General features: G+C 40.5%; 1 protein-coding gene across 2 annotated transcripts in view; it reads left to right on the top strand.

Annotated features, from left to right (window-relative positions):
* The first annotated feature begins 236 nt into the window (after positions 1-236).
* Positions 237-19,926, top strand: part of ARFGEF1 (ADP ribosylation factor guanine nucleotide exchange factor 1) — a 626,657-nt gene continuing 606,967 nt past the window's right edge. The window contains exon 1 of one of the 2 annotated variants that reach the window (XM_029591432.1): positions 237-910. In XM_029591432.1, the coding sequence (XP_029447292.1) occupies positions 787-910 (124 nt within the window). In that variant the 5' untranslated portion in view covers positions 237-786. The remainder of the gene's footprint in view (positions 911-19,926) is intronic. The other variant, XM_029591431.1, reaches the window with a different exon arrangement.

Below are 19,926 nucleotides of genomic sequence, written 5' to 3'. Positions count from 1 at the left end.
CAAATCACGAAAGTATCAAGTTAGTCCAATAAAAAGGTATCACCTATAACTTGTTTGTGAGCCACACTTCCAAGTGGACTACCACGACAACCACAAATCTTTGCTCGTGAATCAAAATAGAAATGGCAGCGTTGGACAAAATGACAACTCATGCTGGTAAACTTTCCACTTTCCCTCACCTGCCCCCAGCTTCCTACTCCCCATCCACCGCTCCCTGCTCACCTGCGCGCCCTTCCCCTACCCGCAACCGACGTTTCCGAGCGTGCGTGCGTCCCGCGTGACGTCGCTTCCTTTCCAACATGGCGAGAACAGGTTGCTAATGGAGGAGTGGCGGCGGATTTCCGCGTCCGACGAAATAACGAAAACGCAAAATTAATTCCGATTCTAGTAATAATAATAACAACAACAACAGCGGCAACAAGGGGAAAAAAAAAAGTCAATACCGTGTGTCTCGGGTGTCACGGACGTTTGCTGTGTGCCGAGGAAGAGGGCAGACACGGGAGCCGTAGGTCATGATAGCAGAGAGTGACAGCGTTCAAGGCTCTTCTGGCTCCTGTAGCTGCTGCCAGCCCTAGAGAGCGCCGCCGCCGCCGCTACCCTCCTTTAGCAGAGCGTGAGGCGCTGCCGCCGCCCACAGCACCTCCAGGACCGCGGCGGCAGCGCACAGAGCCGCCCTCCCAGGGCAGAGGAGGCGGTGGACGGGGTGGGGAGCGGCCCGGGTCCGGGAACGAGCCACTGCCGCCGCCACGTCCCTTGTTGTCAGCCGGGAGCTGGTCCGCCGCGTCAATGTATGAGGGGAAAAAAACCAAAAACATGTTCCTCACCCGCGCCCTCGAGAAGATTCTGGCCGACAAGGAGGTGAAGAAGGCGCATCACTCCCAGCTGCGCAAAGCCTGCGAGGTGGCGCTAGGTAAGGCGGGGGGAGGGGAAGAGACTGCCCGTTCTCGCCTACCTGTCACTGCAGCTGCATCCAGAGGATTCCTCTGTGTGTCTGCCTTCTAGACTTCTCTCGCTATATGCCTTAATATTTGCGGATTTCTAAATACATTTATTTACGTTTTAGATATTTATTTCATATACGTTAATCCTTTCCTCACAAATTGGGCACATTTGCTACAAATAAACATTTGTGGTTAATTTTGTCGTTTACTTAGTTGCCGCTGGGAAAAAGAAGCGGCATGTCAGGAGGACCTGAGGCAGCCCTTTGTGATTAAGCAAAATAAAATGCCGGGTTGCTGTCTGTACCTTGGGTAAATTGGACAGTGAGTGGCGGGGCCGTGGATCAGGGTGAAGAGCTGAATGTTTTTGTTAGACAATTTGCCGGCAACCCCCCTTCCCCCGCTCTTGAGGAGGATAGGGGGGGGGGGGGGGGGGCGCCTGTCGGACTCAGGAGAACAGGGCCGGGCGGCTGTAAACAAGAGGGCAGGATTACAGTGTGGCTGTGTCAGAAAGCCGATGCCATGGTGTCGGGTTGAGCTGTGCAAATGTAGCCGAGGAGGTCTGAGGGGGGGGGGGGGGAGAGAAAGGGATGCCAGGGTTGGAAGGAGCGGTGTGATAGAGAGCACCCGCATCTCCAAACTGGAGCGACAAGGAGGAGTCAACTTTCACAGATTTGGGTCCTTTTGTAGAATATATACGATGGGCCTTTATTCAATAGCCTTTATTTTCTTTAAGTTTCTGAATGTATGTGTTAGGAATGCGTTTACAATTGAATGCAAAAAAAGCTATCAGAATTGGATTTATAAAATGTATAATAAACGGCTTGGTTTAAGTTATTCATTAATAAAAATATGCAAACAGCACTGTTTTTCCTTTTCAAACGGACATAACATGTTTGGTAACATAGCAAATGTGAGTTTAGTGCTACTATACTTGTGTACAGTTGTGTTGCTAGCTTAATTTGTAATGTTATCTGTACTATGTTGAAAATTAAGACAGATTGTTTTTACTATATTTTTTGTAGTTTTATAGTTATTCAGGATAAACCTTTGCCACCAGGGGGCATTCATACTTCCTCTTGTGTTAGACCACAAAAATAGAAAACCCAGAGGAATAATTCATTTTGCGTGTTGGCATATCATGTTATTTACTGCTATATTTCTTTCATTTTACTTTAGAAAGCTTGTAGGAATTTTCACTTGCCTAGTTAATGATTTTTTGAAGCCTAAGAGAGAGGAATTTTATGTATGTTTAAGGGATACATTGGACTTGGTGTGACATCTTTTGACTATTATGTTAAATAGGATATGATTGACCTTTCTTTCCTAAATGTATCTATTCACACTATTTGCCTCCACATCCTGTGGCAGTGAGTTAAATATGTCCTGTGAAGATGTACTTCCATCATCCTTGTAGCCATGCGACTTACCTTGTATAGTTTGTACAACATCTCTTTGTCAAAGCCCTTACTGTAAAACAGTTTAAGCAGATGTTGTGAAGTGTCTTGCTTAAGGTCACACAGAGTAGTAGGTAAGTAGGGGATTCCATCTGGGAGTTTTGATCAGTACAACTCTGTACTTCAAAACAGCATATTACACTATATGATGGGCCCACAACATTGGCAGAATATAGATAAATATCTGGTTGTTATATTTTTTCTTTGGTGAACAAAGCCAAGATTCACAGCTGCAAATCAGCTCTGCATTTGGATAGAATAGGCCTCCTACTATATATGTTTTCTTCCCTGCTTCTAATAAGGAAATCTTGTGCAGGGAAGTCTATTCTTTCAGATTATAAACTCAGGTCATTACAATATGTATATTTCAAACAGACTGTAATTTAAATTTCCTTTGTGTATTGTGTAATAAAATTGAGCTTTCTGTTGTATTATAGGTATTGGGTTCTTTTAGAGTTTCTAATGTATTTTACTGGGCTAACAGATTTATGTGTATTGATGTGGTGTTCTAATTTTTGAGGCTTCACAGTTCCTTTCTTCAGATGTCTTGCGTAACCTGCACTTGCTATGAAGCTGTCTGTGGTATCGTTTTGAAAGGTGTCTATTAGTAATTATTTCTTATACATCCTGATTTGAATTTAGTTCTTACGAACCAGGGATGTTCTCGTTCTCCGTTTGGAATGCTTATGATGATCATTTGAATAGAGAGGAGGGCTGGACAAAAACAAGGAGTCACCATTTAGGAAAAGGATCTAGGCGTTATCATTGATAATTTATTGAAATATTTTGCTCAGTGTGCAACAGTAGCAAAGAAAGCAAATAGAATGCTAGGGATTATCAGGAAAGGAATGGAGAATAAAACAATATTTTAATGCATCTGTATTGCTCCATGGTGCATATATCAGAATTTTTATTGGTACAGAGAAGGATGACCAAAAAGATAAAGGGGATGGAATGATTACCTTATGAAAGGCTAAAGAGATTAGGACTCTTCAGCTTAGAGAAGAGACAGCAAAAGGTTTATAAAATGAGTGGAATGGAATGAATAAACTTTAATCAGATGTTTACTCTTTCAAAAACAAATACAAAGACTAGGGGACACAATGAAGGTACTAGGTGATATTTAAAACTAATAAGATAAATAATTTTTAATCAATACATAATTAAACTCTGTAATTTGTTGCCAGAGGATGTGGTGAAAGCTGTTAGTGTAGCTGCGTTTAACAAAGGTTTGGACAAGCTCAGGGAAAAAAGTCCATAAACCATTATTAAGGAGGAGTTGCAGAAATCCACTGCTTATCCCTGGGATAAGAGACATGGAATCTATCTACCCCTTGGAATCCTGCCAGGTACTTGTGACCTGGATTGGCCACTGTTGGAAATAGGATACTGGGCTTGATGGACCTTTGGTCTGACCCAGTATGGCAAGTCTTATGTTCTTATGTTCTAAGAAATCTGTTATGAAAATGCTTACAAATTGGGACATATTAAAAAAAAATTGCTTTGTATACATGAGCCCCCTGAATACTACTGCCAAATTCTAAACCTGTACTTTGTATATTCTTGGTAAAATTTCCTGCAACTTCATAATTTCAAAAATTCTTTACTCTGCCCTTTCTCATTTTTTATTTTATTTTTCACTGTATGTCTGTAGGCTTGGGTTGAAATATTTCTGTCTTTAAATGCCTGTCTTCTATCATATTTTATCAGGTTAAAACTTTCCTAGAATAGTATAATCCATTTTGCATCCTTGTAGGAAAAATTGGGCTTGACTGAGTTGTATGTTTTTTTTTGATAACTTTTCATTCCATTGTAGAAGTAGTAAACTGTACACCATAATTCCAGAAAGCTCTTTTAAAGTATACATTGTTTGCTTCAGTGTTAATATAAAAGAAACCTCACCTGTTTTGATGCTTTCTTCCCTGGGTGTAAAGTAATTTGTTAGTACAGTAATTTCCTTGAATGATTGTAGAATATGAACTTTATACTTTACTCATTCACAGTCCCCAGTATTAATCTATTCTTGTTTCTTGAAGAGTTTTAATAGTAACTAATGGAGTATTTTCTGATTGTGTTGCCCACAAATTTTCAAAAGACAATCCCTCAAATTACAGGGCTCCAAGATTAGATACACTACACAAACTAATAAGCCTAAAATTTAGGAGCCAGCAGAAAAATTAGTGTTTTATTCCTTTTGTGTTATTATATTTTGCTTTTCTTTCTCTTTTGCCATTTTTTTGCTTATCCTTTCTGTATCTCTCCCTCCCTCCTCCTTCTGTAGTCTAGCAATTCCTTCTGGTAGGCCATAGATAAGTAAGCTCAGCCTTGCTGATGGTTTCGACATCCACACTTGGTGGCAAGTACCACGTTCTAAATTTTAGGTACCTGTTTGTTTCCTGTCCTGCTAATAAGAAATGACCCAAGCAATAATCTAGTAAGGTGCACACTAGTGTAAGGAGAGTAGGCTTGTAAAGGACCCATTATATTCAGAATTCTGGACTTCAGTAACAGAAAGCACCAATTACTTTAAACATAAAAAATGGCATCAAGTAAAAGAATAGAAAATCAAGTCCCAAATCTTGATAGTTCATCACAAAGGAAGCTCAATGAATCAGGACTACCTGATCTCAGCTTTGAAGTGTTTTGTATAGAGATAATACAGTACATTGACCAGTAACTTGACTTTTACTTGCTTTATATTATATTTTCAGTGCATTCCAAGATATATTGGAGGTTCAGTTCAGCATGTAAGAAGACCACCTATATTTAGAAATAGAGAAACAAAATGTTTGTTTTTCCTTCTTTTGTTTACTGAATATTTGCCCTAATCAAAAAGCCGATTTATAATATTTTCTTAAAACAGTAAACGAACTGAAATGGACACCACATATCGAGGAAGTTGCATACAAAATTACTACACGTGAAAAACAATTTCTAGACGGGGGAATCATATTCAGTTCAGTATGATTCACTTAGTCTACTGGAACATTGGCAATAGATTATAGTTCAGGGTACCAGCATAAATTTTAAAATATTGTAAGCTAGATTAGTGAAAATGGAATGGTCACTGAGCAGATGATGGTCTTTGCTCAAGAAGTGATTAGTTGTTGCCTGGCTACCTATTTAGTATCTGTTATAGACAAGTCCTTGAACAATGTATTGAAGCATCAAGTTGCCAGACCTCAATAACAAAAATATAATTTTGCACAAGGAATTTACTTAGACTTGAATTCAGTTATGAGACGTACTGTGACAGTGCTGGAAGTTCTCATAGTATAGGTGTGCTGATTTCCTTAGATTGATGGTATGTGAACACAGAGGATAATATAGCTCATGAATACAGTTAATCATCACTCTATGCAGTACTCATCATAATAAAATGACCAAATAATGCAAATATGGTGCGTATGATTGTGCTATGCAAGAGATGCACTATTTGATGTGACCACAAAAATACTTAGAGGTTGATATACCCCTGGCAGTTTTTGTTTGGACTCCAGTTTGCAAATATATTTATTTATTTTATTTTATTTATTGTTTTTGTTATACCGAGTTTCATGATAGGCATCACATCAACCCAGTTTACAAATAACAAGGAGTGTAAAGCATAACGTAACGTAAAAAACAATATTTTCAATAAGAACCTTGAACTTTAAATACAGTGAATCAGAAAAAGGGAAAGGGAAAGTTACAAAAAACAAGGAAAATAAACTTGGGATGGAAGGGGAGAAATTGAACAGCACAATATTTACATTTCAGCCTATTATACATTAAAAATGTACATTAAAAATGTTTATCATTTGTACAGGACGAATAGCAGCTGAATATTGATTTATAAAGAAGATATTTGACTGCTGTTTGCTGTGTTTTCGAACTCTGAGTTATTTGCAAGGGCTTGAATAAAAACATTTGGAGTAAGCAGGTGGTAGGGTCTGCCTACCTTTTCAGTTATTAAGCTGTTTTCTGCATCTGCCTGTATCCAGAAATGGCTATTTCAAAGTCCATGCTGTTTTCATGCCAGGGCGCCCCTCCCCCACTGGAAAGGGGAGAGTGAGCAGGAAGTCGTGTGACTAACATGCTCGTCCTCCACCCTGGACCAAATAAAACCGCGGCGGTGATGCCTGCCCCTTTGTGCGCTCCATATTAGCGTCTCTAATCTGCCTAACTGTCTGCATCATGGAAACCTGTGAGTACTATACATCAGCTCCCCATTCCCACTTTTCTATTCCTATAATCACGGGCCAGGGTCACTACGGGGATGCAACTCTCCTACGGCCACTCCATACCGTGCACACAAGAACTCTCACCAACAATCTAACCAATATGCACCTGGTTGCTGCAACTACCACTCTATTCCTCATACTCATCAATGCACAATCGATCACGAAGAAATCCACTGTTATCTACAACTTCCTTGCCTCCAGAGCCTGCGATTTGTTTGATTCACCGAAACTTGGTTGAAAGACTATGACACTCCAGTCCTCAACCACTGTTGCCCACATAACTTCTCATACTTTCATAGTCCTAGAATAGGATGTAGAGGAGGAGGTCTGGCTGTATTCTTTAAGTCCCACCTGAAATTTACTATGTTAGATGTGTCTATCCCTCCCCCACTCAAGTAATTTTGTCTAAAATATATTAAAATAAAATATATTAAAATAAAATGTATTGTATACAGGAGCTCCGGTATATAAAAAAACCATAAATAAATAAATAAATAAAATCCAAACATATTAATCTCCGTCTGACCTACAGCCCCCTGAGCTCCTTACCAAAAACTCTCTCCCCCCTGAGCGAAGCTATCCTGAACCTTAACCTGAATCCATCAACAACCATAATGCTAGGCGACTTCAACCTCCACCAACCGGCCTCGCATATTTCAACCCCCACCAATACTATGTTCAATACCTTTCTTTCATGCGGCTGAAAATAAATCATCTCATCCCCTATGCACAAGAAAGGCAACTGCCTGGAGTTAATATTTGTTAATCCCTCAGGCTTTCACATGATTGTATCCTTTCTATTTATCCAGGAGATTGTGAATATTTTTTGTAGTAATTTTCCATATCTTAATACGTAATGTGTTGTAGAATTTTCTGTTAATGGACTGGATGCTATGTTGTGGATTTGTTTCTTAAAGGACACACTCTCCTGTTGCTTAATGCCTTGGAAAAGGCCTATTTCTCTGATACTAAACGGTTCTGTGATTTAATTACCAGATTTTCTTTAGTTGAAAAAGAAATGAAATAAAATAAACTTCATATGTTTTTTTTTTCCTGTACAGAAGTTGCTAAATGGTTCTGTGTTAGCCTACTTAAAGGTGTAGTAATAGAGATCACCATTCAAGTAGTAGGTGACAACTTTATCAGACTAGCAGCTTTTCTGGATTGAATTGAATTCAAAACTAGCCAGAGATGTATTCAGATACCTTTGTAATGAGTGTATTGCCTGCAACTTGTTTGACGTACATATACAGGAAACTATTGTGTGTGGTGCATTTTCTTCCAGTTCTTTTCTGTTGCAGTTACAGTTTTTTCATATACACTAGTAGTTTTTCTGAGCATGAAAACTATAGGGTACAGACTGAAAAATATAATTTCATGAAATGTTAGTTAAAAATAAAAGGATTATTTGATAAGCAAAATATGAGAATTTCTAAAAATTTACTTCTAACATTTATAACATGTCACCTGCTTTTTGGGAGTAAGTGTTTTTTTTAGAGGCATGTAAACCAATGTGATGTGCCTATGAATGTCTGTATAAAAAAGCCTTAAATAAATAAAAAAAATGATCTTAACACTAACACATCTGAAATTCCTTGGAGTGACCAATTCCTTATCAACTTTGCCCTCAAACCCAAATTTTGTGATCAAATTGCCCAAACAGTATCACATTCATGAAACATGGTCATATAGATCCTGTATCTCTTGCAAAAAACCTCACTCAGATCCTAGACAATATCTCCTGTAACTCACCTGAAGAACTCTTAGATTACCGGAACTCCTCCCTTAGTTCAACACTCGACAGACTGGCCCCTCTGAAACCATACTCAACTAAAAGAACAACATCTGCACAATGGTACAATACAACACTTCAAACCCTAAAATGTGAGCTGAGAAAATGGAGGAAAGATTCAACCCACACATAAAACCCTTTACAATGACAAACTGACATCATATCAAGAGGCCAATAATGCTACAAAGAAATCCTGCATATACAAAAAACTGTTGGCCTCACGAAACAGTCCCAGAGAATTATGTACCTCTGTTAAAAAGATCATCAACCCAAGCTCGACCTCCTTCACTCTTCCTCCCACCATCCTGGGGATGAACATTGCTGAAACATTCGCCACTCACTTTACCAACAAAACAGCACTTGTCATTAGCACCTTTTAATAATTCAGCTTACAAAGAAGCCATCTGTGATCCAGAAATTCAAGGCCCAACCTGGGAATGCTTCGACATCACAATCGAGGATACCACTAAGATCATTGACAACCTGAAACTTTCGACCAGCCCTCTTAACCCATGCCACACATCCCTACTCAAATTGATCAAACTGGATATTGCTTCGTGTGTCACTAAATGCATAAACTCATCACTTCAACATGGCGTCGTCCCTGATATCTTAAAACAAGCTACAGTCCGACCCATAATTAAAAAACCGACAGCGGATCCAGCTATCACATCCAAATCACATCCAACTATCGCCTAAAATCCACCCTATCTTTCATGGCCAAAGGACTAGAAACTGCAGTTCTCCACCAGCTTTGCAACTTCATTGATTCAAATAATCTCCTCAGTCAGTACCAGTTAACGTTCAGGAAACTCCACAATACCAAATTGTTACTTCTATACAGCTTTGATACAATGAGACACAGATTCGATCACGGCTCCTTATTCCTCCTATGCCTACTCGACATCTCTGCCACATTCGACTTGATCAATCATCCTACTTTCAAAGCTGTGCTCCTTTGGGATCACTGGTTCGGTGCTGGCCTAGTTCTCTTCTTACCTTAGCAACAGGACACAACAAGTCCAAATTGAATGCCTTGCCGCCTCTTTTGACGCCTTTGAGTTCTGGAGTGCCCCAAGGGTCTGCTCTCTCTGCTGCACTATTTAACCTTTATCTAACCCCACTATGCCGCACTATCAATGACCTCGGAGTACACTATAAAATCTGTGCGGACGATATTCAATTCTTTTTTCCTCTCAAGGAAACATGGGCCCTGACTGAAGCTTTCCTTAACAATTGCCTTACAACGATCCGGAAATGGGTACATAGTAATAAATTAGCTCTCAACAGATCTAAAACGGAAATCATTGCGCCATCCAGTCAACACCCCCAACCATATCGCTTTTGATTCACAATCCATCTCCAGCCCCCCAAAGCGTACCAAACTATCGACCCCTCTCCCACATGTGTAACCATATAAGAAATATTACCAACTCCTCCTTCTATAAACTACACCTCAAGCCTCTACTTGAACATATAGATTTCAGAACGGTCCTTCCATCCCCAGGGATTGATTATTGTAACTCCCTTCTGATAGTGCAATAGACCTCCAGGAAGATGTACTAGGATCTCGGCAAGCAAGAATTTAGAACCAGCCCCCACATAGTGCTTCCAGTGCAGCAGTGATCAATACTGCGCATGCTGCTGTCGGGTTGCAGCTGCTGTTCCTATGTCGGGTTCAGCTTTGCTTGGTAGTAAAGTATTAGTTGCAGCCCCAGATGCAGCCAAAAAGGTGAAACTCGGCCATAGTCTGGCACTTTTACTTTTAATCTGGATCAATTAGAATAAATATTGCATCTTCCAAGACATCGGTCTAGTTTTGTTCTATTCTCAAATCTCTCCACTGGCTCCCCATCTCCTACCAATTACAATATAAGCTTGCAATGATCATCCACTTAAACTCCCCATGGCTCTCCTCAACAATAAAATCCATGGCCCCTCCTGACAACTCAATTGTCCAACCAGATGCTACTAGTCTGTCTGCCTACAAAGCTCACCCGTCTCGAGGAAACCAGGAAACGTGCATTCTTCTTTGCTGGACCACTACTGTGGAATAGCCTACCACAGAAATTAAGATGTTTCCAAGAAAGATCTTTCTTCAAAAAAGCCCTAAAAACATTACTCTTCAAGAGAGCATCCTCACCCCCCCCCCCAATCTAGATGACAACTGACTACCCTTAACTCGTCCCCCTTCAGCTGATGCTACCTAGTCTTCCACCCCCTTCCCTCTGATCCCTTAACTCAACCATCTCATGCCCTTGATGCTTACCTTTCTTTCCCTCACCTAAGATTTTTGTTTTGCCCTTCCTATGGCTATATGTTTTATATTGTACCCCGCCCCCGAACATCTATTTGTTCATTTTTGTACCCCGCTCTGAATGTAATAAGTGTAATAAGTGCTTCTAAATAAATAAATACATGTCTGGCTGGAGGGAGCTGGAGTGGAAAATGTTGGGCTTATGGATGAAGGGGTCTGAGTCTTCATATAGGCGCATGTCATGGCCTTCTACCAAAACCTGTGTCTCTTGGAGCTGGCTGTCCATGAGCATAGAACTTGAAGGGGAATTAGAAGAGGAATTGTGAGCATGAATTTAAGGATGCAGTCTCCACTCTATCCTTCTTCTTAACCTAGAGCCATCCTGCTTTTGAGATGGAGACATTGTTAGGCCATAGCATGACTCCATTAGCATTGATTCTGTGCAAGGTTGTGCCGCTGGTGTGCAGGAAGGCTGTACCATTTCATTCCCCTAATGGCAGATGTTTCTCCCACATCTGACATTTGCCTGTCAAATATTGATCCAGCATCTGGTATTTGCCAGGTCAAATGCTGTTCCAACATCTGGCATGTGGCTGCATTTAGTCTCCTGTAACTCATGTATGGCATGTAATTCCAGAACATGTCGAGCTTGCTGATTCTTTTGAGCCGGCACTAAAGAGCTCTACATTTCCTGTTCTAGATGAGCCTGCAAACATCATCATCTAGATTCAACTACAGCAGATTCTATGCTAGGGTTGGCTGCCTTATAGTAGCTTCTTTAGAGGCAAGAACTTCTCTGCCTCACATGAAGTCCTCCCTTGGACCCATATCTGTAAGCCTTTCGTTCATTATCTGGGGAGTGAAGGCAAATGAGTGCTATGCAGGATACAGGTCTTCTGCTGCAGATGGGTGCCTAGAGAGTGGGGAAAGTGCTGGTAAATAAAATAAATCCCATCATCATTTTCTGTTGCATCCTCTGTTTCAGGAGTGCCAGAATACTGCTCATCAACTTGGACGTAGTGTGAGCTTGAAAAGGTGTCTTTTTATAAATGCACCTTACTCATAACATTCTCATGTAGACCATTAATTTGTGTCTGCCACAATCCATGGACCTCATTACTGTGATATAGTTGCTTCCGCCATGCTTCACTTGACACACTCCAAATTGCTCAGCTAGACAGATCCTACTTCCATAATTCCTTTTGGCGGTTGCGTTTCTCTGGATACAGCGAGGGATACTGTAGCAGAGATAGTGGAAAATGGGATGTGCTTGCTCCAGGGAGAGTTGATCTTGTAAGTACTTGCCTGCAGATCGAGGACACCTTAAATATTCTTTTATATAACTGTGCACCCCACTTGGAGAGAGGGTATCAGCATAGCGCAACTCTATTAATATTGATTCCATGCAAGGTTGTGCCACTAGGGTTTAGGAAGGCTTCACTATGCCATTCCAGGTCTATTTCCAGTTTTGCCCTTAGATATCTGGTGGTGTAGCTAAATTACATTTATAGTACAGTTGTATAATGATTACTGTGGTTTTGTACTTACCAGGTTTTGACTGCATAGTTCCTTCCAGCTCTTGGATGCTTTCTTCATGTACAGTGTCTTTGGCTGTAAGCTTCTATATGTGTGAATTGCAGGAGGATGGTTTATTCCCCACTACTAGTGCTTCTGGCATGCTTACTGATCTTGGAGAACTTAAACATAGAAATATGATGGCAGAAAAGACCATACGGCCTATTTAGTCTGCACATACACATCAACTGCTCAACTGTACAATCCCTATCGCTCAGATTATCTGTGCTTATCCCATGCTTTCTTGAATTCAGATTCTGTCTTTTTCTCCACCCCCTCTACTGGGAGCTTGCTTCATGCATTCACCACCCTTTCTGTAGAGGAGGACCGGAAGGCTTATCTGCATACTGCTCTGAGCATCACCCGGGAGAGGAGCCCAGAGGTCACCGCAAGCGATCCAGGGATCGCTTGCGGGGCCCTAGCTTCCAGAGGCCCCGCACCCTTTGCAGTAGAGGAGGACCGGAAGCGCGTGCTTAACTGCGCGTGAATCTCAAACCTTTCCATTAACTGAGAGAAGATTAATTTAACGGTGGTTATAGAAGATTGGTAAGAATAGCTTTCAGAAATTTTTGGGCTTATAAAAGTTTGGTGAAAGGTGAAATTAAGGGATATATTCTTTAGTTTGTGTGTCTGAGGTAATAAGCAAGCTAGAGATAGTTAATTCTAGTGTCTGTCTTTCCCACCCATTCAACCCTTGATTTTTAGGTAGGAGAGACACATTCTCATTGAAAATCATCAGGGTCTTATCTAAATCATACTATTGTACCAGCCCTTATTGAAAGTTTAATCATCCTCTTGTAGGACACTAGCTGATTAATTAGTAAATTCACCTGTAAATTTAAATTACTCTCATTCCAACTCCCTTATTATCCTAAACTTAACTAGGAACTCAATAAAACTAAGATGAAGGCAGCAGTCCAGCAGCAAGAGGGGGGGCTTTCCAGTCTTTTGCATTGAGTGTCACATGAATGATTTTTCACTCACCGGTGAGAGATTGTATGTGTGCACTCAGTGCAAAGAGCTCCTGGCTCTTTTGGAACAAGTCCGATCTCTGGAGGCTAGAGTAGCAGACTTGGAGGAGCTGAGGCAGACAGAGAAGTACATTGATGAGACCTTCAGGGACATAGTAGCCAAGTCCCGAATCCATTCTGGTAGCCCCAGTGCTGCCTTGGAACAGAAAGGTTTCCCAGTAGGAGAACATCACCCTGGTGTAGCAGGAAGTGATCCTGTAGCTAAGGACCTGCTCTCCAGGTGAGGTATTGTCCTCTCGCACTGAGGACAAGTGTCCCAGGGCTACTGCCCAGGTTAGACCGGCCATCATAGTTGGTGATTCGATTATTAGAAATGTAGATAGAAGGGTGGCTGGTGGACGTGAGGACCGCCTGGTAACTTGCCTGCCTGGTGTGAAGGTGGCAGACCTCACGCGTCACCTAGAAAGGATTATAGACAGTGCTGGGGAGGAGCCGGCTGTCGTGATACATGTGAGCACCAACGACATAGGAAAATGTGGGAGAGAGGTTCTGGAAGCCATATTTAGGATTTTAGGTAGGAAGCTGAAATCCAGAACCTCCAGGGTGGCATTCTCTGAAATGCTTCCTGTTCCACATGCAGGTCCCCAGAGCCAGGCAGAGCTCCAGAGTTTCAATGCGTGGATGAGACAATGGTGCAGGGAAGAGGGATTCAGCTTTGTAAGGAACTGGGGAAACCTTTGGGGAAAGGGGAGACTTTTCCGAACGGATGGGCTCCACCTTAACCAAAGTGGAACCAAGCTGCTGGCACTAACTTTCAAAAAGGAGATAGAGCAGCTTTTAAACTAGAACAAGGGGGAAAGCCGACAGTCACTCAGCAGTGCATGGTTCGGAGAAATGTATCCTTGAAGGATACTAATGAAACAGGAGAGTTAGGGCATCCCAACGGAGAGGTTCCATTAAAAACAAAAATAGTCCATGTGCCTATATGTAAAAAATCACCGAAGGTAATGATTTCCGAATTATCCCTAACAACTGAAAAGCAGGTTGTTAATACAAACAAAAAACACACTTTGAAATGTCTGTATGCCAATGCCAGAAGTCTATGTAGTAAGATGGGAGAGTTAATGTATAGCAGCAAATGAGAGTAAATGCTCAGTAGAATCTATATTTATTTTATTTATTTAACGATTTTATATACCGACATTCATCAGTGATATCACATCGGTTCACAGTGTAACATAAACTTGTGCCTGGGATGGCGCTTTACATCGAACAATTTTAACATAAAACAAATATAACATATTAACGAGAGAGTAATTAAAAGGAGGGGGAAATATAAAGATGAACATAATATAAAATAATATATTAACAAGAGAGTAAATGAATGGAGGGGGGGGGAAATGTGGAGGAGAATTAAGAATTATGTTAATTCTTAAATTATTGTATGCAAAGGTTGCAAGTATTTACAAAATGTACAATGAGAGGGAATAACATAAAATATATGATTTGAGTGGAAAAAAGGGGTGAGAGGAAAGAGAAGGGAAGGAGGGAGGGGGGAAAAGGGATAGGAAGGGGGGTAAGGGTAACACAATAGTGGGAGAGGGGAAGTAGGTATATATTTTTAGAGGAAAGCCAGGTCTTGAGGGGAACATAGATGAGAGGAACATAGATGAGAGTGGGGAACAATCTACATGTATGCTTTAGAGAAGAGCCAGGTCTTAAGATTTCGCTTGAAGGTTTTTAGGCATATGGGTAGAAATCCCATGTGTGTTGGGTAAGAGTATAGTGATAGGAGTATACTACCATCCACCTGGACTAAATGGTCAGACAGATGATGAAATGCTAAGAGAAATCAGGGAAGCTAAACAATTTGGAAGTGCAATAATAATGGGAGATTTCAATTTCTCCAATATTGACTGGGTAAATGTAACATCAGGACTTGCTAGAGACATAAAGTTCCTGTATGTAATAAATGACTGCTTCATGGAGCAATTGGTTCAGGAACCAACAAGAGAGGGAGCTATTTTAGATTTAATTCTTAGTGGAATGCAGGATTTTGTGAGAGAGGTAACGGTGGTGGGGCCACTTGGCAACAGTAATCATAACATGATCAAATTTAAACTAATAACTGGAAGGGGGACAGTAAGTAAATCTGCAGCTCTAACATTAAACTTTCAAAAGGGAAACTTTGATAACATGAAAATAGTTAGAAAAAAACTGAAAGGTGCAGCTGCAAAGATTAAAAGTGTTCAACAGACATGGACATTGTTTAAAAATACTATCCTAGAGACGCAGTCCATATGTATTCCGCACATTAAGAAAAGTGGAAGGAAGGCAAAACGATTACCGTCATGGTTAAAAGGTGAGGTGAAAGAGGCTATTTTAGCCAAAAAAAATCCTTCAAAAATTGGAAGAAGGATCCATCTGAAGAAAATAAGATAAAACATAAGCATTGTCATGTTAAGTGTAAAACATTGATAAGACAGGCAAAAAGAGAGAATTTGTAATGAAGTTGGCCATAGAGGCAAAACTCATAATAAAAACCTTTTTAAATATATCCAAAGCAAGAAACCTGTGAGGGAGTCAGTTGGACCATTAGATGACCGAGGGGAAAAAGGGGCTCTTAGGGGGAAGATAAGGCCATTGCAGAAAGACTAAATTAATTCTTTGCTTCCATGTTTACTAATGAGGATGTTGGGGAGATACCAGTTCCAGAGATGGTTTTCAGGGGCGATGAGGCAGACGACCTGATTGAAATCACTGTGAACCTGGAAGATGTAGTAGGCAAGATTGACAAACGAAAGAGTAGCAAACCACCGGGAACAGATGGTATGCATCCTAGGGTAATGAAGGAACTAAAAAATGAAATTTCTGATCTATTAGTTGTAACCTATCATTAAAACCATCCATTGTACCTGAAGACTGGAGGGTGGCCAATGTAACCCCAATATTTAAAAAATGATCCAGGGGCGCTCTGGGTAACTATAGACTAGTGAGCCTGACTTCAGTGCCGGGAAAAATAGTGGAAAATATTCTCAAGATCAAAATCGTAGAGCATATAGAAAGATATGGTTTAATGGAATATAGAACATGAATTTAGCCAAGGGAAGTCTTGCCTAACAAATCTGCTTCATTTTTTTGAAGGGGTTAATAAACATGTGGCTAAAGGTGAACCGGTAGATGTAGTGTATTTGGATTTTCAGAAGGCGTTTGACAAAGTCCCTCATGAGAGGCTTCTAAGAAAACTAAAAAGTCATGGGATAGGAGGAGAGATGTCCTTTTGTGGATTACAAACTGGTTAAAAGACAGGAAACAGAGAGTAGAATTAAGTGGTCCATTTTCTCAGTGGAAAAGGGTAAACAGTGGAGTGCCTCAGGGATCTGTACTTGGACCGGTGCTTTTCCATATATATATATAAATGATCTGGAAAGGAATACGACGAGTGAAGTTATCAAATTTGCAGATGATACAAAATTATTCAGAGTAGTTAAATCACAAGCGGATTGTGATACATTACAGGAGGACCTTGCAAGACTGGAAGATTGGGCATCCAAATGGCAGATGAAATTTAATGTGGACAAGTGCAAGGTGTTGCATATAGGGAAAAATAACCCTCTCTGTATTTACACGGTTAGGTTCCATATTAGGAGCTACCACCCAGGAAAAAGATCTAGGCATCATAGTGGATAATACTTTAAAATCATCAGCTCAGTGTGCTGCAGCAGTCAAAAAAGCAAACAGAATGTTAGGAATTATTAGGAAGGGAATGGTTAATAAAACGGAAAATGTCATAATGCCTCTATATCGCTCCATGGCGAGACCGCACCTTGAATATTGTGTACAATTCTGGTCTGCGATGGAGAAGGTACAGAGAAAGGCAACCAAAATGATAAAGGGGATGGAACAGCTCCTCTATGAGGAAAGGCTGAAGAGGTTAGGGCTGTTCAGCTTGGAAAAGAGAGATGGCTGAGGGGGATATGATAGAGGTCTTTAAGACCATGAGAGGTCTTGAACGAGTAGATGTGAATCGGTTATTTACACTTTTGAACAATAGAAGGACTAGGGGGCATTCCATGAAGTTAGCAATTTGCACATTTAAGACTAATCAGAGAAAATTCTTTTTCACTCAACGCACAATAAAGCTCTGGAATTTGTTGCCAGAGGATGTGGTTAGTGCAGTTAGTGTAGCTGGGTTCAAAAAAGGTTTGGACAAGTTCTTGGAGGAGAAGAGCATTAACGGCTATTAATCAAGTTTACTTAGGGAATAGCCTCTGCTATTAGTTGCATCAGTAGCATGGGATCTTCTTAGTGTTTGGGTAATTGCCAGGTTCTTGTGGCCTGGTTTGGCCTCTGTTGGAAACAGGATGCTGGGCTTGATGGACCCTTGGTCTGACCCAGCATGGCAATTTCTTATGTTCAGTTTACTTTCACCCTCATCCCATGATCACTTTTCAGAGCCTCTTTTCCATTTAGAGGCCTGCCGCCTAAGCATTGGTGATATTTAGATGTTTCTGCCATATCTCCCCATCCCACCTTTCCTCTAAGGATATACATGTTTAGACTTAAGTCTGTCTCCATATGCTTTACAGTGAAGATCCACTGACATCTTACAGACCACCTATGCTCTCACATCTCTCCATTTGTTTGTGAGCTTCTCCACTTCCTGGATGTAATTCCAGTGCTGCTACTTATTTGTTCTTTAGTAGCATTGTATGGGATCCAAGAATGTACCATACAGATTGGTTGTAAATATAAGTCTTTGTCTTCAGCAAGGTCTCTACTTCCCAAGGATGAAAGCTGGATTTGCAGAGCTTCCTCTTCTTTCTGCACTTGGTGGGTAGTCTTTAGGGTTCAGAATCCCTTTTGTTCCTAGAGGCTGATGATTGGTTATTGTCCTGGTTACTTTCATGTAGTATTGCAGACAGGCTGCTTTTGAGAAGTCAAGGTTCTCAAAGCCTGCTCAATCTCCCTGAAGGCAAGTGGCTTCTAAGTTTTGCAGTATGCATTTATGCTGCCTTTGCTTAGTGCGTCAGAAGAAAAAAAGTGAGGCCGAGGAGGTTCCTCTAATACATGGCAGCATGCAGGTTTATGCTGAAATGTCTTAATTGACTCTTGTATGTGTTGTGGTGCTGACCTCAACATAGAGATTGAGATCTCAAACCACTACATATTGGTCTCATTACATTGGAACCTTTTATAGCTGTCTTCTTAAGAGGTGTTCAGTTAGTCCCAGTCTGGTGATAACCTGTATCACAGCTTTGTTTTTCTACATTTTCTTGTATGTTTTGGCTTTAAATAAAATAATATGTAATAGTTCTGCTTCTAAAATTGAAGTGACGTATATGGTACAGCACTCTGATTCTTCTGTTATTTATAGATACCATGAGACTTGGGGTTTTCCATATTTATTCTTACAGAACTGGGGCAGATAGTTCAGTCAGTATGTAAATAAGGTAACGTAGCGATAGAAATGTAGGCAGACATTTTTGGCTTCTTGCTCATAGATGTACTGACAGATTAAATATGCCTAGTGTGAGTTCCATAGGGGATAGACATCACCAGAGCAACTTTTTCATGTCTTAAAATGGATAATAAGATGGATACATATAGAGATGAATCAGCTAATGCATTCCATGGCTTATTGCCGGGTAGGCCTGAAATGCCTCATTAGGTCATAATTTTCAAAGGCTTTTCTTATTTGATGGGAGAGGGGAGGTAACTTAGATCCCAGATGTCCATTTTTTGCTCTCCCTTGCAGCTTCTGCTCTAGTTTTCAATAGCAAATATTTTTCTGCCCTATTTGAATAGCTCTTCACCTTAGCCTCCTTTACATCGCTGAAATGGGTGAGTTGATCCCTTCGTGAATGTGAGGCGTATATTGTGTTTTTCCAGAATTACAAAACATTATTAATTCTGCCTTCACTAAGGTGTATGGTTTCCTGTTAGCATTAGTCATAAAATAACTGGCTGCTCTTCAGATGTGAGAAATTTGATAAGTGATATCAAATTTCTTTAGTAGTTTCTATCTTTTTTTGAGATGGTACATAGATACTCTAGAAATCATGTATGTGAGACATTACAAAAGGTTTTGTAACTAAGGTATATCCTTCTTAAATTTTCCAAAACTTAGGTAGCAAGAAATAAGTTAATACTACTGGCGGAAAGGAATGTAATCTGACAAATGTGTGATCTGTTTTGCTTGCCTGTATAAAAACATATTTTCTTGTGATGCACTCTAAATGTAGCAAATTTAAGCAGAGTGTAACACATGTTTCTGTAGAGGCAGGGCATTTCTTCTTCATTCCTTAATATATTAATCAGAAATGGAGAACATTTAGAGGTTACCTAAGTCATCCATGTAATTCATCTTCTCAATGTTTGAAGCAGTTTTATATGTGTACATCTTTCAAACATGTACAGTGCATTCACCATCAAGTTGAGTTCCCATTTTTCCGAGACTAGCCTGTTTCTGCTGAGGAAGTCAGCTTGAACATTCTCAAGTGCATTCAGAATTCAGATCTTTCACTTTTCCACATTTGGGGCCGATGCAATACAGTGCGCTCGGCATTAGTGCCTCTACAACGTGCGTCCGATGCGGAGTGAATCTAATAGCTCTCATCACATACAAATGCATGTGATTGTGGCTATTAGTCGTTCACTCCCGATGCAAAAAAAAAAAAAAGTGCATCTAGGACACACATTTAGCAATCAGA

The sequence above is a fragment of the Rhinatrema bivittatum genome, chromosome 2 (genome assembly GCF_901001135.1).
Source record: "Rhinatrema bivittatum chromosome 2, aRhiBiv1.1, whole genome shotgun sequence".
NCBI lineage: Eukaryota > Metazoa > Chordata > Amphibia > Gymnophiona > Rhinatrematidae > Rhinatrema > Rhinatrema bivittatum.
The sequence above is the reverse complement of the archived record's forward strand: the minus strand, read 5'-3'. Positions and strand labels throughout refer to the sequence as shown.